We start from the raw sequence: 23,489 nt of genomic DNA on the forward strand, positions 1-23,489 counted from the left end.
GCCATCAGAGAAATGCAAATCAAAACCACAATGAGATATCATCTCACACCAGTTAGAATGGCAATCATTAAAAAGTCAGGAAACAACAGGTGCTGGAGAGGATGTGGAGAAATAGGAACACTTTTACACTGTTGGTGGGATTGGAAACTAGTTCAACCATTATGGAAAACAGTATGGCATTTCCTCAAGGATCTAGAACTAGATGTACCATATGACCCAGCCATCCCATTACTGGGTATATACCCAAAGGATTATAAATCATGCTGCTACAAAGACACATGCACACGTATGTTCACTGCGGCGCTATTCACAATAGCAAAGACTTGGAATCAACCCAAATGTCCACCAGTGACAGACTGGATTAAGAAAATGTGGCACATATACACTATGGAATACTATGCAGCCATAAAAAAGGATGAGTTTGTGTCCTTTGTAGGGACGTGGATGCAGCTGGAAACCATCATTCTCAGCAAACTATTGCAAGAACAGAAAACCAAACACCACATGTTCTCACTCATAGGTGGGAACTGAACAATGAGATCACTTGGACTCGGGAAGGGGAACATCACACTCCGGGGCCTATGATGGGGAGGGGGGAGGCGGGAGGGATTGCATTGGGAGTTATACCTGATGTAAATGATGAGTTGATGGGTGCTGACGAGTTGATGGGTACAGCACACCAACATGGCACAAGTATATATATTTAACAAACTTGCACATTGTGCACATGTACCCTAGAACTTAAAGTATAATTAAAAAAAAAAAAATTAAAAAAAAAAAGACTCATCCAAAAGGTCCTAGATCTAATAAATGAATTCAGTAAAGTTTCAGATACAAAATCAATGTACATAAATCAGTAGCACTGCTATACACCAATAGCAATCAAGCTGAGAATCAAATCAAGAATTCAACCCCTTTTACAACAGCTGCAATAAAATAAAATTCTTAGGAATATACCTAACCCTAAGAGATGAAAGATCTCTACAAGGAAAATGATGAAATACTGCTGAAGGAAATCAGAGATGACACAAACAAATGGAAACACATCCCATGTTCATGAATGGGTAGAATCAATATTGTAAAAATGACCATTCTGCCAAAAGCGATCTATAAATTCAATGCAATTCCCATCAAAATACCACCAACACTCTTCACAGAACTATAAAAAACAATCCAAAATTCTTATGTAACAAAAAAAGAGCCCACATAGCCAAAGTAAGACCAGGCAAAAAGAACAAATCTGGAGGCATCACATTACCCAACTTCAAACTACTACAAGGTTAGAATTACCAAAACAGCATAATACTAGTATAAAAACAGGCACGTAGTACAATGGAATGGAATAGAGAACCCAGAAATAAAGCTAAATACTTACAGCCAACTGATTTTCGAGAAAGCACATAAAAACATAAAGTGAGGAAAGGACACCCTATTCAACAAATGGTGGTGGGATAATTGGCAAGCCACATGTAGAATAATGAAACTGGATCCTCATCTCCCACCTTATACAAAAATCAACTCAAGATTGATCAAAGACTTAAATCTGAGACCTGAAACCTAAAAATTCTAGGAGATAACATCAGAAAAATTCTCCTAGATATTGGCCTAGGCAAAGAATTCATGAGCAAGTGCCCAAAAGCAAATGCAACAGAAACCGAGATAAATAGATGGGACTTAATTAAACTAAAAAGTGCCTACACAGCAAAAGCAATAATCAGCAGAGTAAACAGACAGCTCACAGTATGGAAGAAAATCTTCAGAATCTATATACCTGACAAAGGACTAATATCCAGAATCTACAAAGAACTCAAGCAAATCAGCAAGAAAAAAGCAATCAATCCCATCAAAAAGTGGGCTAAGGACATGAATAGACAATTCTCAAAAGAAGGTATACAAATGGCCATAAGCACATGGAAAAACGCTAAAATAAAAATTAGTAATTATCAGGGAAATGCAAACCAAAACCACAATGTGATACCACCTTACTCCTGCAAGAATGGCCATAATTTAAAAATCAAAAAGTAATAGATGTTGGCGTGGATGTGGTGAGAAAGAACAGTTTTACACTGCTGGTGGGAATGTAAACTAGTACAACCACTATGGAAAACACTATGAAGATTCCTTAAAGAATTAAAAGCAGAACTACCATTTGATCCAGCAATCCCACTACTGGATATCTGCCCAGAGGAAAAGAAGTCATTTTTATGAAAAAGACATGTAGGCACACATGTTTACAGCAGCACAATTCACAATCGCAAAAATATGGAACCAGCTTAACTGCCCATCAACCAAGTGGGTAAAGAAAATGTGGTATATATACCATGGAATACTACTCAGCCATAAAAAGGAACTAAATAATGGCATTCACATCAACCTGGATGAAGTTGGAGAACAGTCTTCTAAGTGAAGTAACTCATGAATGGGAAAATCAAACACAGTATGTTCTCACAAGTGGTAGCTAAACTATGAAGACACAATGGCATAAGAATGACAGAATGGACTCTGGGGAATTGGGGAAATGGATGCGAGGGGGGTGAGGGAGAAAAATAAAAGAATAGTAAGAGAAATTGAGAAGAAAAAATCAGCTCTCTGAGGATAGGAAAAAAATGTAGGAGTTCTTAACTTGGGTTTATGAACTTGTGAAACTGTATGCAGTTTTGAGAATGCATACACACATTTTTCAAGATAGAAGGTCAACATTTTAATCAAAGGAAATAGTGACCCCACCCTCCCCCCTCGAAAAGTGTAAGAACTCTAAGGACCAGACTTAATACACTTAGAGAAACAAAATGAGGCACATTAACATATCTAAAGACAGAATATGTCCCCTTGAGGGGTGGAAGCTTTAAAAAAGAAGCTCTACTGGGAAAACTTTGGCCTTGGGTTTTAAAGAACTGCCCAAGTGAGTTGGCACTATGGCACAGGCCAGCAATATGTTGCCCAAGGAACAGGTGTGTCCCATACTGGAGATGGATCTTTGGATAATGATAGCTTGATTACCTTAGCCAATGAGGTGCTTCAGTGAACTCCCTTTGCTCTGATTCCATACCCATCAAGCTATCTTACTTAATAATTTGGCTTCCCAATTAAACCTGCCTGCAAGCAGAGACTATGGTAATTGGTGAAGAAAAGTAGTTGATACTCCTCAACACTCCATCTACATATAAGACGTGTGTGTTGCGGGGAGGGTGTTTTTGACTATGTGCAAGAGCACCACTTCCTACTTATCTTATACTTATCTGGATAATAGATCTTGTCTGGTTCTCATCATCCCAGCCTCTTAATGTTGGAATGTTCACAGGCTCAGTACTCGAACCACTCCTCCCCTCCCACCCTCCCCTCCCATCCTTCCCCTCCACTCCTCTCTTCTCTTCTCTTTCTAAACCTGCTGCACAGATAATCACACCCTATCTCAAGGCTTTCAGCACAGTCTATACAGTGGACTCTCAAATGTACATCTCCATCTATACCTCTCCCCTAAGCTTTGCTCTCACATGTGTAACTGCCTACCTGACATTTCCACTTAGATGTTCACAAAGCATCTAAACTCCATTTGCCTAAAACTTAACTCCTGATAACCCCTGATCTTCCCTCCCAAAATCTTGTTACTGTTGCATTATTTTCTATCTCAGTAAATTGCAAATTCATTCTTTCAGTTGCTCTGGCCAGAAACTTTGGAATCATCATTGACTGTTTTGTTTCTTTCATCTTCCATCTAATTAGTCAGAAAATCTTATTTGCTCTAGCTTTAAAATAAATATCCATTGCCGGGTGTGGTGGCTCATGCTTGTAATCCCAATGCTTTGGGAGGCCAAGGTGGGCAGATCACTTGAACTCAGGATTTTGAGACCAGCCTGACCAACACAGTGAAACCCTGTCTCTACTAAAAATACAAAAATTAGTCAGGCATGGCGCGCTCCTGTAGTCCCAGCTACTTGGGAGGCGGAGGCAGGAGAATTGCTTGAATCCAGGAGGTGGAGTTTGCAGTGACCCAAGATAGCGCCACTGCACTCCAGCCTGGGTGACAGAGTGAGGCTCTGTCTCAAAAAATTGAATGAAATGAAATGACATGAAATAAAATACAAAAATAAAATAAATATCCAGAACCTGATCACGCCTCATGAAACCATCTTCACCACTCACCCTAGTCCAAGCCACCATCATCTCTTGCTTGAATCCTGTAGCCTCTTACCTGGTCTCCTTGCTTCTACTCTTGTTCCTCTATATTCTATTTTTAACATGATAACCAGAGTGAGACTTTAAAACTTACATCATATCACGCTATTCTCCCACACAAAACCTTCCCATGACTTCCCAATTTAATGCCAGAAAAAGTCAAAGTCTTTACAATTTATTCTAAGGTTCTATACAACTGACCTCCCAACGTCCACCCTCCTATTAGCCATCTGACTTCGTATATTATTACTATAATGAACAGCATAATGCAAACCACTCCAAGGTTAAGGTCCTGGCTCTTCACCCTTGTTAGCTGTGTGTATTCTGTTGCTTGTGTGGCAAGTTATTTAACATCTGTTTCACAGATCCTCATCTGTACCGTCTTATAGGGTTGTTATAACAATTAAATGAGTTAATACTTGTGAAGTATTTAGAAAAGTATCCAACACATAGTAAGTGCTATTATAGTATTTGTTACAGAAAATGCTCACTCTCCTGCAGCCATACTGGCTTCTATGCTGGTCTTCAAACATGACAGTTTAGCCCCCACCTCGTGGCTTTTCCATTCTTCTTTCCTCTTCCTCGCATCCTCTTCCCTCAGATATCTACTTTGTACATGTTCTCACCACCTTCAGGTCTTCCATTAAAAGTCACCTTCTTGGAGGCCTCTGCTGACCACCCAATTTACAACTGTGATACCCTTTGGCTCCCCACCTCCTGACTCCTGCTTTGTTTTATTCTCCATATCACTATTATCTAACATACTATATATCTTAATTACTTGTTGTCTGTCTCTCCTACTGGAATTTAAGATTTCTGTTTTTCAGTGGTCTATCTCCAATACCTACCACATAATAAGTATTCACTAAATACTTGTTGAATCAATACTATAAAATACTCACAACTTTATTACTCTCATGAATTAGAGATGAGGACAGAATTCATCAGGTGACATTTTCAAATAATCCTCCACTGAACAGGGTCTTTTAATCATTCAGGAGACAATGGGTCCAAAAAGTTTTACATGACTACACAAACGAGAGAAGAGTAGATATTTACACTTATTCAGGCCTCTGTTGTTATCTTTCCACCTCTTGAATACTCTTCTAAACTGATTAAAGGATTAGGAAGCTGGCTGTCTCTCTGCCTCAAATTCTATTCTCCAAGAGAGTTCAATTATCAGGTAGACTACTCATCCAATACACTAGCATTCAATACATTTGTTGGATCTCCTCAACCTCAATCCTTTATTCCCATGTTATACCCTGGGCCTTGCCATTACACAGCATTTCTCCATTTTTGAAATCATGTCAATATTCTACTCAGTCTGCAACCTTCTACCTTTTAACGCTTTCATTCTCTAATTCCCACTATATGTGCTCTTCAAGCTTATTAAGAAATCACAGCCTTTGGTTTTTCCATTTTTTGCTGATACGCACTCCCTACCTGTCTTCTCTTCTTCCCTACCCAGCCTGGCCCCAAGGTCATCACTTGGACTATGTTCTCCCGAGCAACCTCAGCTCCCCTTGCCACAGTGTACCAATAGCCAAGACAAACACTCCAATCGTGGATCAAGGGTAAATAACTCATTCTTCACTTATACCCCTTACTAGCTGAGCAGTTTTGGGGAAAAAAAAAAATCTCAAAATAATGCAGAATTTTGTTCCAAATCTAATTTGCGATTTCTAATTTCAATGAGGCTCTCAACCCTGCTTATAAAACCCTTTTTAAAAACCTACATAATACCTACAGTGTGCCTAGCACTGTTCTGCATAGTTACAAAATATTAACTCATTGAATTCTCACACTCATGGTAACACTCTGAGGTAGATACTATTTGTTTTTGGTTTTTTTTGTTTTTTTTCCCACAAATAGAGGACTTTTTATTTGCCACTATTATAAGTCTGAACTTCAAACAGATTCTTGGACTGGTGGTTCATATACAGCAGTTCGTTCAACTTTAGCACCTGTCTTGTCCCCAGTGACTTTTCCAAAACTGCTACCTTCACCATGAAGCTCCATAAGTTTTCCCAATTCAAACTTGGGCTTCTTCAGCATTTTTACTTTTCTAACGAAGACATCATAGAGAGGATAAATAGATTGGCAAGCCTTTTCTATGTCTTTTCCATTACTGTCTGGAATCAATTTATTGACCACTTATTTCAAGTCATTTTCTGCACCTCTCAGGTCATGATTTCCATCATCTTCTTCCGGATTTGGAGGACCTGTTGGTGCTGAGCATAAGTGGTCTTCCGTATCTGATTGTTGCATTTTTTAGTGAAACCAACACAGAACAAATGAAGCAAGTAACCATCAGTAGTCTTGACATCAATGTGAGCTTCAATCATTGTCTGCCATTTTTTGACCATAGAACACATTTTGTCACGGGTAAGATCCATGCCATGGATGTTAGGTAGTTTTTGCCCTGAATGTCTTCAGTAATTAGCTTGAATTTTCTAAATGCAACTTCATCATTCTGCAAATCAATAAGACTCACTTCAAACACACAACCCTTGAAGCCATCAGATGCAATTTTGATTCCTTGGGTCCTGCTGACTAGCATCTTTCCAATATTTCTTACATTGAACATAGCAAGTGCTTTCACATCATACCAATCCTTCTTAGAAAATGGATCAACCACTTTCTTCTTGGCTCCCTTTTTGCCGCCTTTTATAAGGCACTTGTTCTTGCCAACCGCCATGGTACTGCTCAGAGAGCCAAAAACTGAGGTATATACTATTATGGTCTCTGTTTTACGGATGAAAAAAAAATTAAGGCACAGAAAAATCAAGTGACTTCACAAGGTCACACTGCCAGTAAGCAGTAGCGCTTACTAGCTCCAAATCCTGGCAGGCTAGCTCAAGCTTTTATCTTGATGTTCTTCTCCATGTTATAAATGAAAATGAGGTACAGAGAGGCTCAGTAACTTGCCCAAGGATACACATTTATTGAATGGAAGAACTTTTGTTTGAATGCAAGGAAACTGATTGCAGAACCCATACACAAACCCACTAACCTATAACCATCACCTCAGGACTAAAGCCATCTGAGAGAATGATGCTCAGCAGGGTTTGGAGCTCCTTGATTTCCCACGCCATTCTCAGCAAACTTACCTAGACCCACACCTACCTCTACCTTTCTCCCACTCTCCTAGTGTTCAATCATTTGCTCTGGACAAATTTTTTCCCATTTCTTTCCATCTCTTTCCTGTATCGTCAATCTCCCCATCTTTACTTGCTCTAACAGTCATGTTCAAGTTTCTTTCATCCCAAAAGACCTTACCTTCAAGAAAATTTTTGGTAAGGCCATTCTTTATAGCTCCCTTCGCCTGCTTACTCCCTTCTCAATCAGGATCTTCAAAAGAGCAATACTCACTTTCTCACCTTTTCTCTCATTGTAACTGAAGTTCTTCACCAATAACTCTTCTAAAGCTTTTGTTGCTAATGTCTTTAGTGATGATACCAACTGTAAATTCTTTTTTTTTTTATTTTTTTTTTTGAGATGGAGTCTTGCTCTGTTGCCCAGGCTGGAGTGCAGTGGTGCGATCTTGGCTCACTGCAACCTCCACCTCCTAGGTTCAAGCTATTCTCCTACCCCTAGGGTTATAGGCACCCACAACCACTGGCCTGTAATTTTTGTATTTTTTAGTAGAGATGGTGTTTCACTATGTTGGCCAGGCTTGTCTCAAACTCCTCAGGTGATCCACCCACCTCAGCCTCCCAAAGTGCTGGGATTATAGGTTAAATTCTAATGGATAATTTTTAGTCTTTATCTTACCATGTCACTATCTTGCTCTTCATTTCTTCTTCTTGACATTCTCTACCCCCTTGGAATCCTTAGATCTACACTCTAATGATTCTTCTGCCATCTCTGTCTCCCTTTTTTAATTCCTCAACTCTGGTCTCTTCCCCAGGGTTTGAACTGAGAGAAGTTTAAAAAAGCTTGATTTAACATTCCCCGCCACCCACCCACTCCTATCCCCCCACCCCTGCAATGTACATGCTTTATTATTAATGATCTCCCTGTAGAAAATGCAATTTAAATGGTATCCAGCTGACAGTAATCCCATCAGTGGTCATGGCTTTGTTACTCCTTTTTGAACAGCCACCCCTCTCATTCCCCATTCCTTCTAACTTGTGGTCAAAATGGAAACTGGCTGACCCTATATCCACATGGTTGGTCTAAAGGTAAGCATCTGACTTTCCAAAAGACAGGTATAATGGAAGCCTGACCAAAAACCCTGCTAGCTAGATGGAAAAGAAAGACAAGAGGGCAAACTCTGTCTCTATTTTAGTCATAGATATGTTAATATATTTTCAGTCAAAATTAAGGGAATGTGGTCTGCTAAAGAAGTTTTGTTCTATTTTAGAATGTGAGAAACAGTGCAGGAGATGTCAGGTGGATGCTGAAACACTGAAATTTCAAAGACACTTTAAAGATTTATGGTTATAAAGTATAACTGGTTCTGGATTTTACAAGATGTCTGGCCACTGTAGTCACAGACTGCAAGAGAACGTTTGTGTCCTCCCAAAATTCATACGTTGGAACCTAATTCCCAATGTAATGGCATTAGAAGATGGGGCTTTTGGGAGGTGATCAGCGCCCTCATAAAAAAGATCTCAGAGAATGAACCAGGAAGGAAGCCCTCACCAGACATGGAATGTGTCAGCACCTTGATCTTGGACTTCCCAGCCTCCAGAACTGTGACAAATAAATGCCTGTTGTTTATGATACCTAGTCTATGGTATTTTGTTATAGCAGCCTGAATACAGTTAGACATAGATTTACCAGATACATGCTGCAACCAAACCTGTCCTCTTGGCCAGGCAGAGTGGCTCATACCTGTAATCTCAACACTTTGGGAGGCTAAGGCAGGAGAACCATTTGAGCCCAGGAGCTTGAGATCAGACTGGACAGCATAGTGAGACCTTGCGTTTAATAAAAAACAAAAAAATTAGCCAAATGTGGTGGCCTGTGCCTGTAGTCCCAGCTACACAGGAAGGTGAGTATCACAAGGAGGATCACTTGAGTCCAGGACATCAAGGCTGCAGTGAGCTCTGACTGCACCACTGCACTCCAGCCTGGGCAACAGAGCGATAATCTATCTCAAAAAAAAAAAAAAAAAAAAAAAAAAAAAATCCCATTCTCTCTAACAGATACGATATAGCACGATTTAAGGTTTTATTAAACATGTAATGACAATTTGGTAAGCAAGCATTGCAAAAAAGCTTTCCTGACCAACTACTATAATATCACTGGCCACTTTAAAAGAAGAAAATATAAATTCTTTGCAAAACCTTGGTTATATAGATATAAAATCTGTTTGAATCACATTTCCCTGCATTTATCAAGGTGCAAAGAAAAATGAAGTTGCATTAGCTTACAAATGGCCTGTCTATATCGTGTAAAGGTGCAGTGAGACCTAGGGCTATTTTCTCAATCTATGCAGGGCATACCAAGATCTACAGAGCAAAAGTGCTACGCATGGTTTGACAGGTTGCTTAAACAGAGCTTAAGGTAGGTAAATGAGAAAAAAAAAAAAAAGGCAATGTCAATACAATCAATGAGCTTTTTATTTACTTTGTAAGTGGAAGAAAGCATACTCTTGATTATAAAAGCAAATACCATATCAGTGGTTATATAGATAATATGGCACATTTATGAACTAGACAGTCCTTTGAGGCAAAACCATACTTAAAATCTTTTCATCTTAATCCTGAGTATGTCTACACTTTTCTATATACAAATGTAACAAACCTCAGTATAATATAAAGAGTTGGCAAACCCTAGTATAATTAGTGGTACATGTGAAAAATACTATTAGGGCCAGAGTGGCAAAAAAAGTCAGTTAAGCAAGAAGTTTGAAATTCATACCCTCTTAGAGAAAACTGTTGAAATAAATTTTCTCTAAATTTTCTCTAAATGATTGGTATGACCTTCCAATCATTTATAAACATATGGATACTTGGGGCAATAAGATCACTTATTAACTGCAACAAACATTACACATCTTTTGTAATTAAAAAAATAAAAATGCACACAAAAATGTATGGTTTAAGTTCAACAATCTCCTTGATGACAACACCATGCACTGTCTCATGTGTTGTCTCATTGATTTTTTTTCACTGAATTCATTCACTCATTAAATACTTATTGAGCTCCTTCTGTAATAGGAGTTATTATGCCAAAGATTTAAGAATTAAATCTCTATTATTATAATAACTCATTTTCTCACACACATAGTTATCACAGCCAGGGCTCAACAGGAAGAATCTTCCTGTCTTTCATGACTGGTGGTGGCCTCTAGAAACATACTGCCTGGTGAGGTCTGCCTGTTGAGTAGCAACCTATGCTGTACCTGTGGTATGGTGCACACTAAACTGTTTTCTGCTGAGGTATTCACAAAAGGTCTAAATGAAAAAGAGCATGCTCTTCCATCTATCTTAAAGCAAATGCCTATACACAAAGACAGAATATAAAGGATGTATTTTTTTTCTATAAGAAAGATACAATGTCCTATAAAATTTCAAAATGGAAGCAATCATTTCCAGCTTCAGAACAAAGTTTTTAGAACCTATATATGAGATTTTTTTTTGTTGCTGTTTGTTTTAAAACACTTCATTGTGGTATAATTGATACTGCAGAAAGCTGTACATATTTCTGTTTTGTTTTTAAAGAATGATAGAATACAGACAGATAAGGATAGGAAGAAAGGCCTTTCCAAGAAGAGGTAATGGCATTAACAAGGAAGTAAAAGGGAGTCGCTCTGAGGAAACTTGGAAATTTTGTGAATTTTAGGGCAAAGGATCTATGTAAGATAGCAATGGTCTAGAGAGGTATTTTGGATCCGGACTGTGCAAAGTTTTAAACGTTCTGTGGGAAGTCTGGACTTTATCAGAAACCCCCACAGGCTTCTCAGCAAGGGAACAACATAATTAGAACTCTGCTTTTGGGAGATTAACATAGTCAGACTGATTTTGGGGGTTGTGGTAGAGGGGGAAGAATAGTATGGCAATGGGAAAAATCCTACTAAGAGTGATAAAAAAGAGAAAGGTTGCTGGATAGAATTCTATATTATTGAAGAAGTCATCATCAAGCAGGGAGGACTTACCAGGTGCTGTGCGGTAGCCAAGGAACTTTATATATGGTAGGATTTCAAATCTACATAAAATTCCTACAATGCGAGGAGTATTATTAACATGTCGTACATGAGACAACTGAGGTTTAGTGAGGTCAAAAAACTGCCTGGAATCACATTTAAAATGTGGTGGTGGAGCCAGGCCTGGCTGATCCAAATAGTCATGCATGATCTATTTTCCCACACTTCCTCTTAATGAAGAGCCAGTCAACTTAGTACAATGCTTGTGTGAATGTTTATCCCCTATGAAATTGGGTCTCTAATAAGTTATTGAGTCTGGATGTCTCATAGCTTAGTGGCATGGGAGTAGCTGGAAGGTTGCCAGCCATGGGAAAAGCCAAAGTTTGCCAGGTAACTAGTAGCCATAGTCGGGGGGCCAATCTGGCTCTCTCCCCCTGACTGGCAAGGGTTCCACACAGTCTGGTCCTTAACATCTCCCTTGGGACTCCAACTTCGCACTGCACACTCACCCTCAGCCCAAGAAGCCTCTTCTCTTTTCCAGCAAATTTATGAACTGGCTGCTCAGAGCATTCTCCCCATGGGAGGACAGGAATCCAAATCTGGGATTTGAGTAAACAGCTCCATTTTCCTTCACTTTTATATTCTCCTGCTTCCCAAAAGGGTCCAAAGTAACGTGGTGAATAAAGAGTAGGCTTTATTCATATGATAAAGTTGACCACTCCATGCAAAGTCTCTGTTCATGAGGAGTATGACAAAAAGTTCATGAGAAGCTCTTTGTTTGATGTATAAAATGAATTCTGTTCAATATTGCTAATTTTAAAGCCTCATCATTATTCTAATATATTAATATACTCACCTTAATACTCTATAATTAATGAATTAAAGACCTCTTTAAGAACTCCTTCAAAGGCAATCTTTTAGAATCAAATTCTTCCTTGCCCCTTGCAGAAATGGCCCACAACACTATTTTCATATTCCCCACCTTTTCATATATTTTCATATTCCCCACTTTGTACTTCTGCTACTTCTTGAAGAAAGCACTCTAGCCATAAATCCCAACTAGACCCTAGATACTGGTCCCCTGGTCATCCATCAGCTTTAGCTCTCACCACCTCTCCTCTGCCTGCAGGGCTCTGTGCAGGTTGACCTTTTAGCTATAGACTGTGTATAAATAGAACTTCCTACATGCACCTTGGGACTCATGTGTTAAAAGCCCTTATTTTATACAAGGTAATCCTAGTGGTAGTAGCCAAATAGAGACATGGAGATAAATTTACAAGACAGCTTTGCTTCTTTCTCATAATTCATTGAGCCAAACAAGACTGTAAGAATAGCAACAACAAAGGATGATTTATAATTTCTACTCTACATATCACCATGGCAAGACATATAAGTGGCTTTCATAGAACAGATTTAAAAGTTACAAGGCAGTTATCAGCAAATTAACATGTGTACTTTGTTTCAGAATTTATCATCATTGTAGTTAGTGCACAGGGTTTGGAATCAGGCTAGCTGGGTTTACATTTTGGTTCCGGCACTTGCTAGCTATGTAACCTTAGGTTAGTTATCTAACCTCCCAACATCACCATCTATAAAATGGGGCTAATAACACCTACCTCATTGAGTTATGAGGATTAAATGAGTTAATGAATGTCAAATACTTAAAACCATGCTTGGCACATAGTAAGCATCCAATGAATGTTTGCTATTATCACCACCACCTCCATTACCATTATGTTTAGTAATAACTGAAATTATCACAATACTATCAGACCAGGGCCCAAAAATGAATTAAACATTAAACTAATTTTAGTACAAATAGGATAATAGTCGCTGAAGTAAAACTTGAAAGAACACTGATATTTACTTTATATTCATCATCATTGCAAAACTGGTTAAAAAACATGGGAAGGCACAATAAAAGTTTAATCAATGAGTAAAAATTTTTGATGGCTAAATAGCGGAATTTTGTATGTTGTACTCAAGAGTAAAAGAGAATGTGAAGCATTCTGAAAACTACAAAATGCTGTATTAAAATAGGATATTATTAAAGAGAATAGATTCCACTTTAAAATGTTTTACAAAGTAAGATGTTATTTTATTTTATACTTTCAACTACCTTACTGAAAAATCTACACCTATCATCTCAAGAAAATGGGATAAGAAGCAACCTAACCAAGGTCATTCAGGGATCCATCCTCAGTGAGTCACAGTCAGAACATGAAGATAAGAATGTGAAGAAGAAACTGACATTCTTGCATGCTGTTTGGTGCATCCGCAAAGAATGCAAAGGATGTAGAAGCGGCAGTTGTAAGAATATCCATGAATTAAAAATCAGATTGGCTTCACTCTGCTTTTTAGGAGGAAAAGGGCAAAAAAAAAAAAAAAAAAAAAAAAAACAAAGACAAAAACAAAAAACAGTTCTTTAGCCAACCAGAAGTCAGTTCAATTAGAACTTTCTCAATTAGAAATGGAGGAGTAGCTCTAGAAAAAAACAGAAGACTATATGGCAAGAAAAAAAGAAAGCTACAGATGAATTTTGGTTAATGAGTAGAAACCTAACAGAACTCAGGTGATGGGTCAGTGCGAAGACCTTGCTATGCTCAGTAAGCAGAGAAGTTAAGGAAATCTGTGAAGCCTCTGAATTGGAGAAAAAAAGATAGGATATTGTTAAGAAATGGTAGAGAGAGAAAACTAAATGTCTGAGCAGAGTTAAATTAACTCAAGCTGGAGTCAGCATATCATCTCTGTACCTATAAATTATCTCTCGGCATCTAGGGTCTGACAGTGTGGCTGAGCAGCGTCTACCCTAAAGGAATAAATTTCTCTGTTGAAATTTAGGAGGAAGATTTAGGCCTCATATTGTAATCTTCAGAAGAGAAAGTCTTGAACTCCTGAATGGTGGCAGTAGAATAGAGTCAAGAAAAGAATGAGAATAAGTGTTCTCTGTGAGGAGGCTAGAGGCTAGGTTAGTTACAACAGTGACAGAGTGAATCCAAAGCATTACCTTTGGGCACAAAGATCAGCATGTTAGGCAGAAGTTAAGCTGTAAAAAAGAAAGAAGGCAAGAAAAGGAAAGAAAGTTGTTTGACTGCTATTATCTCATGTACTCTCATGTAGCTTAAGATCAATAGAATACAGTCTTTTAGTTATAAAATACATACACATCAAAGTAAATACTCTCAAACCACTCATTTACAGTGCAGCTCCTTAAAAATAATCCATCCATCATATGTGGTCCTGATCAACAAACTTACTTGAATATTTATGGAAGCTGTAGTATTTTTCAAACTACATCTTAAGAAATCCAAAATTGTGTGGCACCGTCTCAGGAGCCCATGGGTTGTGGAGTGGGGCGGGTAATGGGGGAGAGGGAAATCAAACAAGCAGGGCTAAAAATACTCCTCTGCTTCTTAAATCAGAAAAGCTTTGCTTTTATCTGTTTTATGTAACAGGGATTCATGTAAGATTTCATTTGATAAAAGACTACTGGTAAAGTGGGAAAAGCATAGGCAAGACTAGCTTTGAACTGTGTCACTGCTATTTACTTACTCTGTGACTTGGGAAAATTACCTAAACTCTCTGAACCTTAGTTTCCTCTTTTATAAAATGGGAAGAATAATATTTACAAATTGTTGTATGAAGTAAGTAAGACAAAGTATGTGTAACACATACCATGAAGCTTTAGCACATAGCACACACTAGCTGTTAGTTCCTTTTCTAAAAGACATGGAATATAGAGATAGACAGATAGATGAGACAGAGAGAGAGACAGGCAGACAGACAGATGGGTTTGGGGGGCTTTTTTGTTTTTCCGACAGGATCTTAACTGTGCAGTGGCACAATCACTGCCCACTGCAGCCTTCCGGGGTTCAGGGGATTCTCTTACCTCAGTCTCCTGACTAGCTGGGACTACATGCATATGCCACTAAGCTCGACTAATTTTTTGAATATTTTATAGAGACAAGTCTCACTATGTTGCCCAGGCTGGTCTCAAATTCCTGAGCTCAAGAAATACACCGGCTTCGGCCTCCCAAAGTGCTGGGATTACAGGCATCAGCCACCATGCTTGGCCAATAGATGTTTAAATAAATAAATAAATAAATTTGTATAAATATATTTATACAAAATATATATATATTTTTGTCTGTGTGTGTGTGTAGATATAATTGCAGAAGACTCTGCAGACAAGTCTTCTATAACTTGCAGTCATTCAAAAGATACACTGAGCAAGAATTTGGAGGTCAGCAGCATCACTCTCTTTAGCATTTCCAGGCCATGGCTGCCGTACTATTTGCTAGCATAAATCCTTAGCATTCAGCTACAGTTCTTCCTTCCTCTATATTTTCAACAGTTACTATCAGAAGTTTTCATTAGCCGCTCAAAGCTATTTTGCAAAGAATTTAAATATTATTATCATTTATAATAAACTAGGGCAGTTCACAAAAGCAACCAACCACAAGAACACTTTAAACAAACAGACTCACTGACTGAGATTAAAAGGAGCTTTAGAGTGGATCCATGCAGCACCTTTATTTGCCACGAGAGATGAAGTAACCTCATCAAACTGGCAGAGTAATCAACTAGCAAAATTCCCAGATGGTTGTAGTAGCTCTTGAACACATACCATGCCGATTAGCTCATGTTGCATGTTGCATGAACAATACATGGCAGAGAAAAGCTAAAAGACAGTGGGAACACTACCCCAATTTAATGTCATTAACAATGCAGAAACCTACAGTAACAAATACTAATTGCAAAATATGGAATGAAATGCCTACATTAAATCTTACCATCCTAATTCCACCATTGTGTGACATTGGGCAAGTTACCTAACTAAAGACTATTTCTTCACGTTTGAAATAAGGTGGCAATACCTGTCTCAAGGTCTTGTTATGAACAATATCTCTTCGTGGTATTCTTGCCAAAAATCCATAATCTCAGACTAATCACAAAGAAAAATCAGACAAACCTAAACTGAGAGACATTCTACGAAATAACTGACAGTTCTCTTCAAAAGTGCCAAGGTCATGAAAGAGAAAATGTATAGATTAGAAAACACATGAAAGCAAAATGCAATGTAGGATCCTGGATTTGATCTTGGACTAAGGAGAGGGACAGTGAAAATCTAGTGAAATTTGAACTAAGTCTGTAGCTAAATTACTATTATTGTACCAATATTAATTTCTTGATTTTGATAACTGTATTATGATTATTCAAGACAAAGCTTGGTGAAGGGTACACAGAAATTCTCTGTACTAATTTTGCAACTCTGTAAATCTAAAATTATTTTAAAATTAAAAACATTTAAGTCTTGTGAGAATTAAATACAGGGTCTAAAATTTTAAACCATGCTTTTTTTAAAGGCATAATTCTTCATCTAATGGCTATACTTGGCAATTGTTAACAGCAAGAACATTATGTGAATACTGGCCAAACCCAGGCTAGGAACTGCTAATAATGAAGCATGTTCAACTGCAATAAAACGTGGACACTTTATCATACTTCAACTGAGTAACAAATATTTTTGCAAAAATCTAACCATCAGTATTTCACTCTTTGCACAACACAATCATGACTTAGTTCTTAAAGAAGTATGGATTCTGTGTTTGGCCAATGATGACAGGCTTAAATTTACCTAATACCATCAACATTTAAACAGAACATGTCAAATCTTAATTCCTCTGACTCTATGACTACACTCATCTTGTCAGATTTCAACAGTTTTCTGTCAGGCAACACCTGGCAAAATAAACCGTTTTCATATAAATTGTAGACATCCCATAATGAGTATGGAGTGATGTGCTGTTACTCCTGTTTCTTCCTAATTTTTATTTTCAACTTCAGTTTACATCTGGCCTTGAGAGATAAAAGCCTGCATCTGAGATAAGCAAAATGCCCTATGCCAAGCTTTTATCCATGATTTTGTTTTAAAAAAGGAAAACACTAAAAACCATTAAAACAACCTAGGAATCACAATACTTTATTAGTTAGAGTTTCTAACATAGCACTGCTATGGCTCATTCACTTTTGCTTTACACCTCAGGGAGTAAGTGCACAGCCAAGGCCAATAAAACTAACATGGCTATTTCTTGGTTTTGATAGAACCATTCATATGATAAATATACATTTTTTCCCATTATACTATAGTCTTGCAAAATAATCTTTGTTTTCTACAAAGGTTATGAGATATCATAAAAATGTCTAATGCATCTGGTTTAAGAATCCAATGCCTCTTTCACATATTTCTGCATCTGTTCACAAAATCCCTTTGACTTCAAAGGAAGCTTTTCAAGAGAAAAAGAAGATACATACAGGAAAAGTGGCCATAAATTTTTAGTAGTCCTTTTCTAAGGCCATTTTAATAATGGCACTGTGGGACAAGTATCTTCCCCAGAAACCTAAAATATCACAAATGCTATTAATGACTAAAGATTTGTATAAAGATTTATGATTTCAAAACTTTTTTCTGGTTATAAAAAAGTGTGTCTTCAATTTAGACATGTGAAAAATATGGAATGCTGTAAAAGGAAACAAATAACTTTTAACCCACTATTTAGGAAGGCCAAAGCAAAATAAAAAAGTTAAAAAAGTTTGTTCCCTTCCAGTCTTTTTTTCTACGTATATGTTTATATAAACACTTACATATAAACATAACACCGTAATAACACTATGAACACAATTTTGAGTCTTAGTCTTTTGAAAGACCACATTAATTTTTCAAACCATCATTTTCAATGACTGAAATTATATGTAGATTTACACTTTAAAAAAATACTCTCACATTTAATTCTTATTCTACTCAAAGCTAAATTAAAGGTTTAGAAACATTCATCTGTACTGGAAATTCTACATCTTGAAACAATCTAGATTAATAATTAACTTTAATAGCCCTATTCATAAATGCCACTGCAACAATAGTAGAGGTTTAAGAAATTTTTTATTTAGCATTTATAATGACTTAGTGTCTTAAACTTCCCTGGGCAGTCTTTAGCAGAAAACGGAAGTTCAAAAAATTTATGACATGATTAGAAAAATAAGTTGAACTTAAATCTTGGTTTCCATAATTACTCTCATTGGCTTTGTTTTGGCTTCATAATCATGGAACTATAGATTTCCCAGAGCTTGAAGGAACATTAACATGTCAATCAGTCCAACTCTTCCTCCACTCAATATGAGAATAAAAAGAAAAAAAAAAGTCTCAGAGAGATTGACTCCTCACACAGCTATCAAGCGGCAGACCAAACCCTTGACCTCTGGGCTACTTTCCAGTCTAGCTCTCAACACATCAGTTACAATAGGTGTGACATCCTCACACCTACGCATTATAGCAATGAATATGCAAACGACGCCAGGAAATTACATTATCACATTATCTCCTTTCCCTCTAGTTTCCAGAAGATATCTCCCGTAGACATCGTATGTCAAAGTGCTTGCCACTGAGACTGCACTTGGAAGACGTTTGGTAAAAGCCTGAATAACAGAAAGAGTATCCTTTCCCCTTGACTTTTTTGCTATGAGGGTAAAATTCCAAATATTTAAGACAAATCCCAGTAAGACCAGGTCGTGACATGGTCTCCGTACGACGAGATTAATGGTAACGGCAGTGCTGCCAAGCGCAGGACAGGACGAACTCTGTGGCAGCTTGCGGTCACTCTTTCACCTGCTAGATACAGCAGTGCTGTGGAGTCACGAGAAGCAACCAGAATGGAAGCAGCACTGACACTTGCTCAAGTACCACACTGCCAACCTGCTGCCCTGACCTAAGCCGCCCAGTGCCTAACAAGACTTCTCTAACCTCTCCGATAGCCCCTTAGCTTGTTGTTGGGGTAAGGAGGGTAAAAACAGTAATAGGACCACGATAAGAAGAGCAGTCTCTAAAACAACCTGTCTCTGAAAACATCACAGCTACGGTAGCCTCACCGCGTTGCCCGGCAACAGCGGCGGTGCTCCGCTCCCAGAACTGTAGGCGGCCGCAAGACGTCAGGAAGCAGCGCGCTTTTTCCACCAAGGGAGCTTTACGTCATCACGTATCCTTGCAACGTCACTACGCTCTGAGTAGGCCGGCAGTCATAGGTGAGTAGACCTTAGGGGAGAGAGGGCACGTACTTTCCCTAAGAAGCGGGAGGAGAGAAATAGAGGGCAGTGGGATGAGAAGAACCTCGCGCGTCGGAAGCCGCGGAGGGAAGGGCCGTCTTTGGTTACCTGGGGAGCGGGAGCAGCTGCGGATCCTTTATGAAGTGCCCGGATGAAGCTCCAGCATCCACGCGCTTTCCGGATTGAGTGCAGCGCCATCTTGAGAAGGGCGGAGCCGTCTTTTTCGTAATGACGTCTGTTCAGAAAGCCAATCCCAGTCTCGCAACTCCTGCTTGCTGGGCGAGGCCTGGGCCTCCAGGCTCCGCGGCGCAGCCGCTATCAGGCGGAGTGTAGTTTTTACCGAGCAGGTGGGGACAGGAATGGGGTGGGGCTTTAGTGATTTTCCCTGGATTCCGTGTCTGCGCAGCCTTCCTGGAAGGAGACTCTCTGGGGATTATTAGTAGGAGCGCTTTAGACTGGGAAGAAAGTCAAGTAGGCTGCCTTTTTGATCTTAGCTTTGTGACGGCAACCTTAAAAAAGTTTGTTTAGGAACGCCCAGTTCTTTTAGAGGGCAATGTAAGTGGTCTTTTTAGACGTATGTGGCCTCATTTCCCTTTTTGTCTTTGAGACGAGGCCTCACTCTCGCTCATGCTGAAGTGCAGTGGCGCGATCTCGGCTCACTGCAAACCTCCGCCTCCCAGGCTCAAGCTATTCTGCCTCAGCCTCCTGAGTAGCTGGGACCACAAGGGTACGCCACCACGCCCGGCTAAGTTTTGTATTTTTGGTGGAGACAGGGTTTCACCGTATTGCCCAGGCCCTCTCAAACTCCTGAGCTCAAGCCAAGCCATCTGCCTCGGCCTCCCAAAGTGCTGGGATTACAGGCATGCACCACCGCACTGGGCTTATGTGGCCTTATTTCATTCGTCCTGTGAACTTTGTTGAACCCCACCGTAATGTGCCAGGCACTGAAAGTACAGAGGAAGATGTATCTTGCCTTCAAGATGTGTACAGTCTAATGGAGTATCGGATAAATAAATGATGTACGCTTAATAGGTGTTAAAGAAGCAAACACCAAGTTTTGAGGAGGAGTGGTTAGGACTGTGGTGTTTCAACCTAATCTAGGAAAGACTGCAGGAAGGTTATACCTGATGGAAGAAATTGTTTTGTTTGGGGTTATGATAAAATTTAATACAGTTCTGCTTCTGTTAATTCACCTAAAAATCGCCCAGACAGATTTACGAGTGTTTCAGTAAAAATATAACTGGAAGAAATTAATGAGGATTCCTTTATGTGTTTTGTTATAATTCATCCAGCTACTGAAAATTACCAAGGAGAGGTAGGAGATAAGAGATGCCTATAAAGGAGCTGAAATCTACCAGGGTTAAGACAAAACAGTAAATTAAAACCATATAGTATAATCTTGTAGGTATACAAAGTACTGGTGAAGTTCAAGTATAATTGGTGTAATTTAGAAGTGAGCAGAAAAGGGATGAAGGCAAAAAAAAAAAAAACTTTAGGAAATCAAGTTACAGCCTTCAACAAAACTCATCAGTTTGGTTTTGGCTGTTAAATTTGAGGTGCTTGTAGTACTTCCAAAATGTGGTGCCCATTAAATAGATACATGGGTCTGAAGCTCAGAAGCGATATGAACTACAGAACAGATGGTAATTGAAACCAAGGAAATCCTTGAGACCACCAGATAGAGTTTGTGGAATGAAAGCAGCCAGATGATGGGAATAAAGGAGTCAAGAGGTGTTGTAGAACCCAAAGAATGTGATATTACTGAGAGCTTGGAAACAAACCTTGCCAGGGGAAAGGGGATGTATGTTATCCCTTGTAAAATGCAGTTTAATAAATGCCCTACATGTTTTACTCATACATAGAGCAAAGCATTATAGTACAGTTTTTTACATATATTTTATTAATTAGATTATATGAGCCTAGCAATTAGCAAGGTTAGATTTCTGACATCCTTAGCCATCTAGATAGCAAGATAAAACCTAGCAATAAGACTATGGTGCACCAAAAGCTGTCAAAGGGTATACCTACTTTATTTCTTCAAGAAGTAGTTCTTAGTCTTATCTGCAGACTCCCATGACCAATAATATTTTCATGGGACATATTTCCAAGACGTAGTCCCACTAAAAAAGGTGGGACTTTCAGACCACAAGTTTGATAACTTCAGTATCTTGATTTTTAAAATCAAAAATATTTGCAATTTTTAGACTTTGTTAGAAGTAATAAATTGTGTTTTGCACCGTGGTTGTCACCTGGTAACTCTCAGGTGTCACTCAGCCAGCCTTGCTTCTTGGACAAGGACTATAGTTTATATTTCTAACATCTCCCCCAGCACCTAGAATAGTCTCTTGTGCAGAGTAGGCACCTCTTTTAAAAGTAAATTGGATTTTAACAAATTACACAGCTTATTGTCAGCGATTGATATGCTTTTAACAGCCGGAAGGAAGTTAACAGAAAAGACACAGGATGTATTAAAAATGAACCAGTTCTGTCTACTTTTGTACTTTTTCACAGTAAGCATTTTGATGTTGGGGAAAGTGTGACTATAAAGCTCACCATCTTCTAAGAGGAGGAATATATTCAGCTCAGTATATTTAACTTATTTTAGTAAGTTTTTAATAGTGGTAACCGTGACTCCTCCGGGAAAGATATATTATTCAATGTATGTTTAAAGAAAAAACCTGTAATACACTTTTGAAATGTTGTCATACAAAATGGTTAACATTTAAAAGTGTATATATATCATGGGCTGGGCATGGTGGCTCACACCTGTAATCCCAGCACTTTGGGAGGCCAGGGTGGGCAGATCTCTTGAGGTCAGGAGTTCCAGACCAGCCTGGCCAACATGGTGAAACCCCATCTCTACGAAAAATACAAAAATTATCCGGGCATGGTGGTGTGCGCCTGTAGTCCCAGCTACTCGGGAGGCTGAGACACGAGAGTTGCTTGAACCAGGGAGGCAGAGGTTTCAGGGAGCCCAGACCGAGCCACTGCATTCCACACTGGGCGACACAGCAAGACTGTCTCAGAAAAAAAAAAGAAAGAAAGAAAAGTGTGTATTATGCAGTTGGTTATATGGAAAATTCTCCTAAGGAATACTTCTTTCTCCAACAGTGTTGTTTAAATGAAGCACCACTGTATTTAATGACAGTATTTTACCACTGCTATCATTTGAGTAAGCTAAAGAACTTTGGTAAAGTGAGATATAAATGTTGTATTGAGAGCAGACTTTAAACATACCTAAGATTAAAAACTTTTATAGTCCTATTCTTATAGCATGAACTATGTGTCTACGTATGTTCATGCTTACAATTTTGGACACTTGTTTAAATTTTGATTTCTCATCAACACTTTTACTTTATAGTAAGTTCTGGTAATTTTGTTCTCTCCTTAACATTCCCTGCAAATCCTCTCTTGCTAGAAACAACAGATTAAAACCAGACTGGCAGTTGGGAAATGGTTTCTATTGCAACCATGTGTGTCAGAAGAAAGGATTAGGTTTCCTTGTCCAAGAACATCAAGGGGAACCTCCACCTCTGCAGACACACCTCTATTCCTTAGTAATGGAGAGTTTATACCTAGTTAGATTTAAACGGGATAAGGGAAGAGTTTAAATCCATTCTTAGCTCAAGCAGTATAATCAGCCCTCAAGTCTCAAAGTATCCAATTTTGTTTCTCTAATTTAATTCTAAGTGTCAGGTTGGTGTTAGATGCTGATCAAGGTAATGGAGATTTGCCCTACACATTTATTCACTTAAAGAAGAATTTTGCAGACTGCAAAGACTAGATGGCAATTGTCTTCAAAACTTACTTAAAGCACAATTCATTCACCCCTGACCTTTCATTTATATTGAATATGTTTTTTCAAATATAGAAGAGATTCTATAATAAAAGCAAACAGACTTCTCTCTTCATAATTATGGGGTACAGTTCTCTGTACATGTTCTCTGACCATGCCATCTTATGCTGGACCTATTATAAGGACCCAAATTAAAGTGAGGCAGATCCTGCTTTTGAGTGAGATAACCTCCAAGTGTCATTAAAGTATGTGGGAAGCTGTAATAATGATTATTCTTTTTTTACCTTTGGCTTAACTTTAGTTCCTCCTCTTATTTTATCA

At 38.6% G+C, this 23,489-nt stretch overlaps 1 protein-coding gene, 1 long non-coding RNA gene and 1 pseudogene across 5 annotated transcripts in view; 1 reads left to right on the forward strand and 2 right to left on the reverse strand.

Annotated features, from left to right (window-relative positions):
* Nucleotides 1–19,707, reverse strand: part of WARS2 (tryptophanyl tRNA synthetase 2, mitochondrial) — a 119,064-nt gene extending 99,357 nt beyond the window's left edge. For 3 of the 4 annotated variants that reach the window (XM_017869840.1, XM_017869838.1, XM_017869837.1), the window contains exon 1: nucleotides 19,481–19,705. In XM_017869840.1, coding sequence (XP_017725329.1) covers nucleotides 19,481–19,570 — 90 coding nt within the window. In that variant the 5' untranslated portion in view covers nucleotides 19,571–19,705. Of the gene's footprint in view, nucleotides 1–19,480 lie in introns of all 4 variants that reach the window. The other variant, XM_017869841.1, reaches the window with a different exon arrangement.
* LOC108528156 (40S ribosomal protein S3a pseudogene) lies at nucleotides 6,088–6,877 on the reverse strand (annotated as a pseudogene).
* The window catches only part of LOC108528157 (uncharacterized), a 32,264-nt gene continuing 27,943 nt past the window's right edge, over nucleotides 19,169–23,489 (forward strand). Inside the window, exon 1 of the long non-coding RNA XR_001885038.1 lies at nucleotides 19,169–19,719. This is a non-coding gene — a long non-coding RNA (uncharacterized LOC108528157). The remainder of the gene's footprint in view (nucleotides 19,720–23,489) is intronic.

This window comes from Rhinopithecus bieti, unplaced genomic scaffold (assembly GCF_001698545.2).
Source record: "Rhinopithecus bieti isolate Rb0 unplaced genomic scaffold, ASM169854v2 scaffold_3040, whole genome shotgun sequence".
In the NCBI taxonomy this organism is placed as follows: domain Eukaryota; kingdom Metazoa; phylum Chordata; class Mammalia; order Primates; family Cercopithecidae; genus Rhinopithecus; species Rhinopithecus bieti.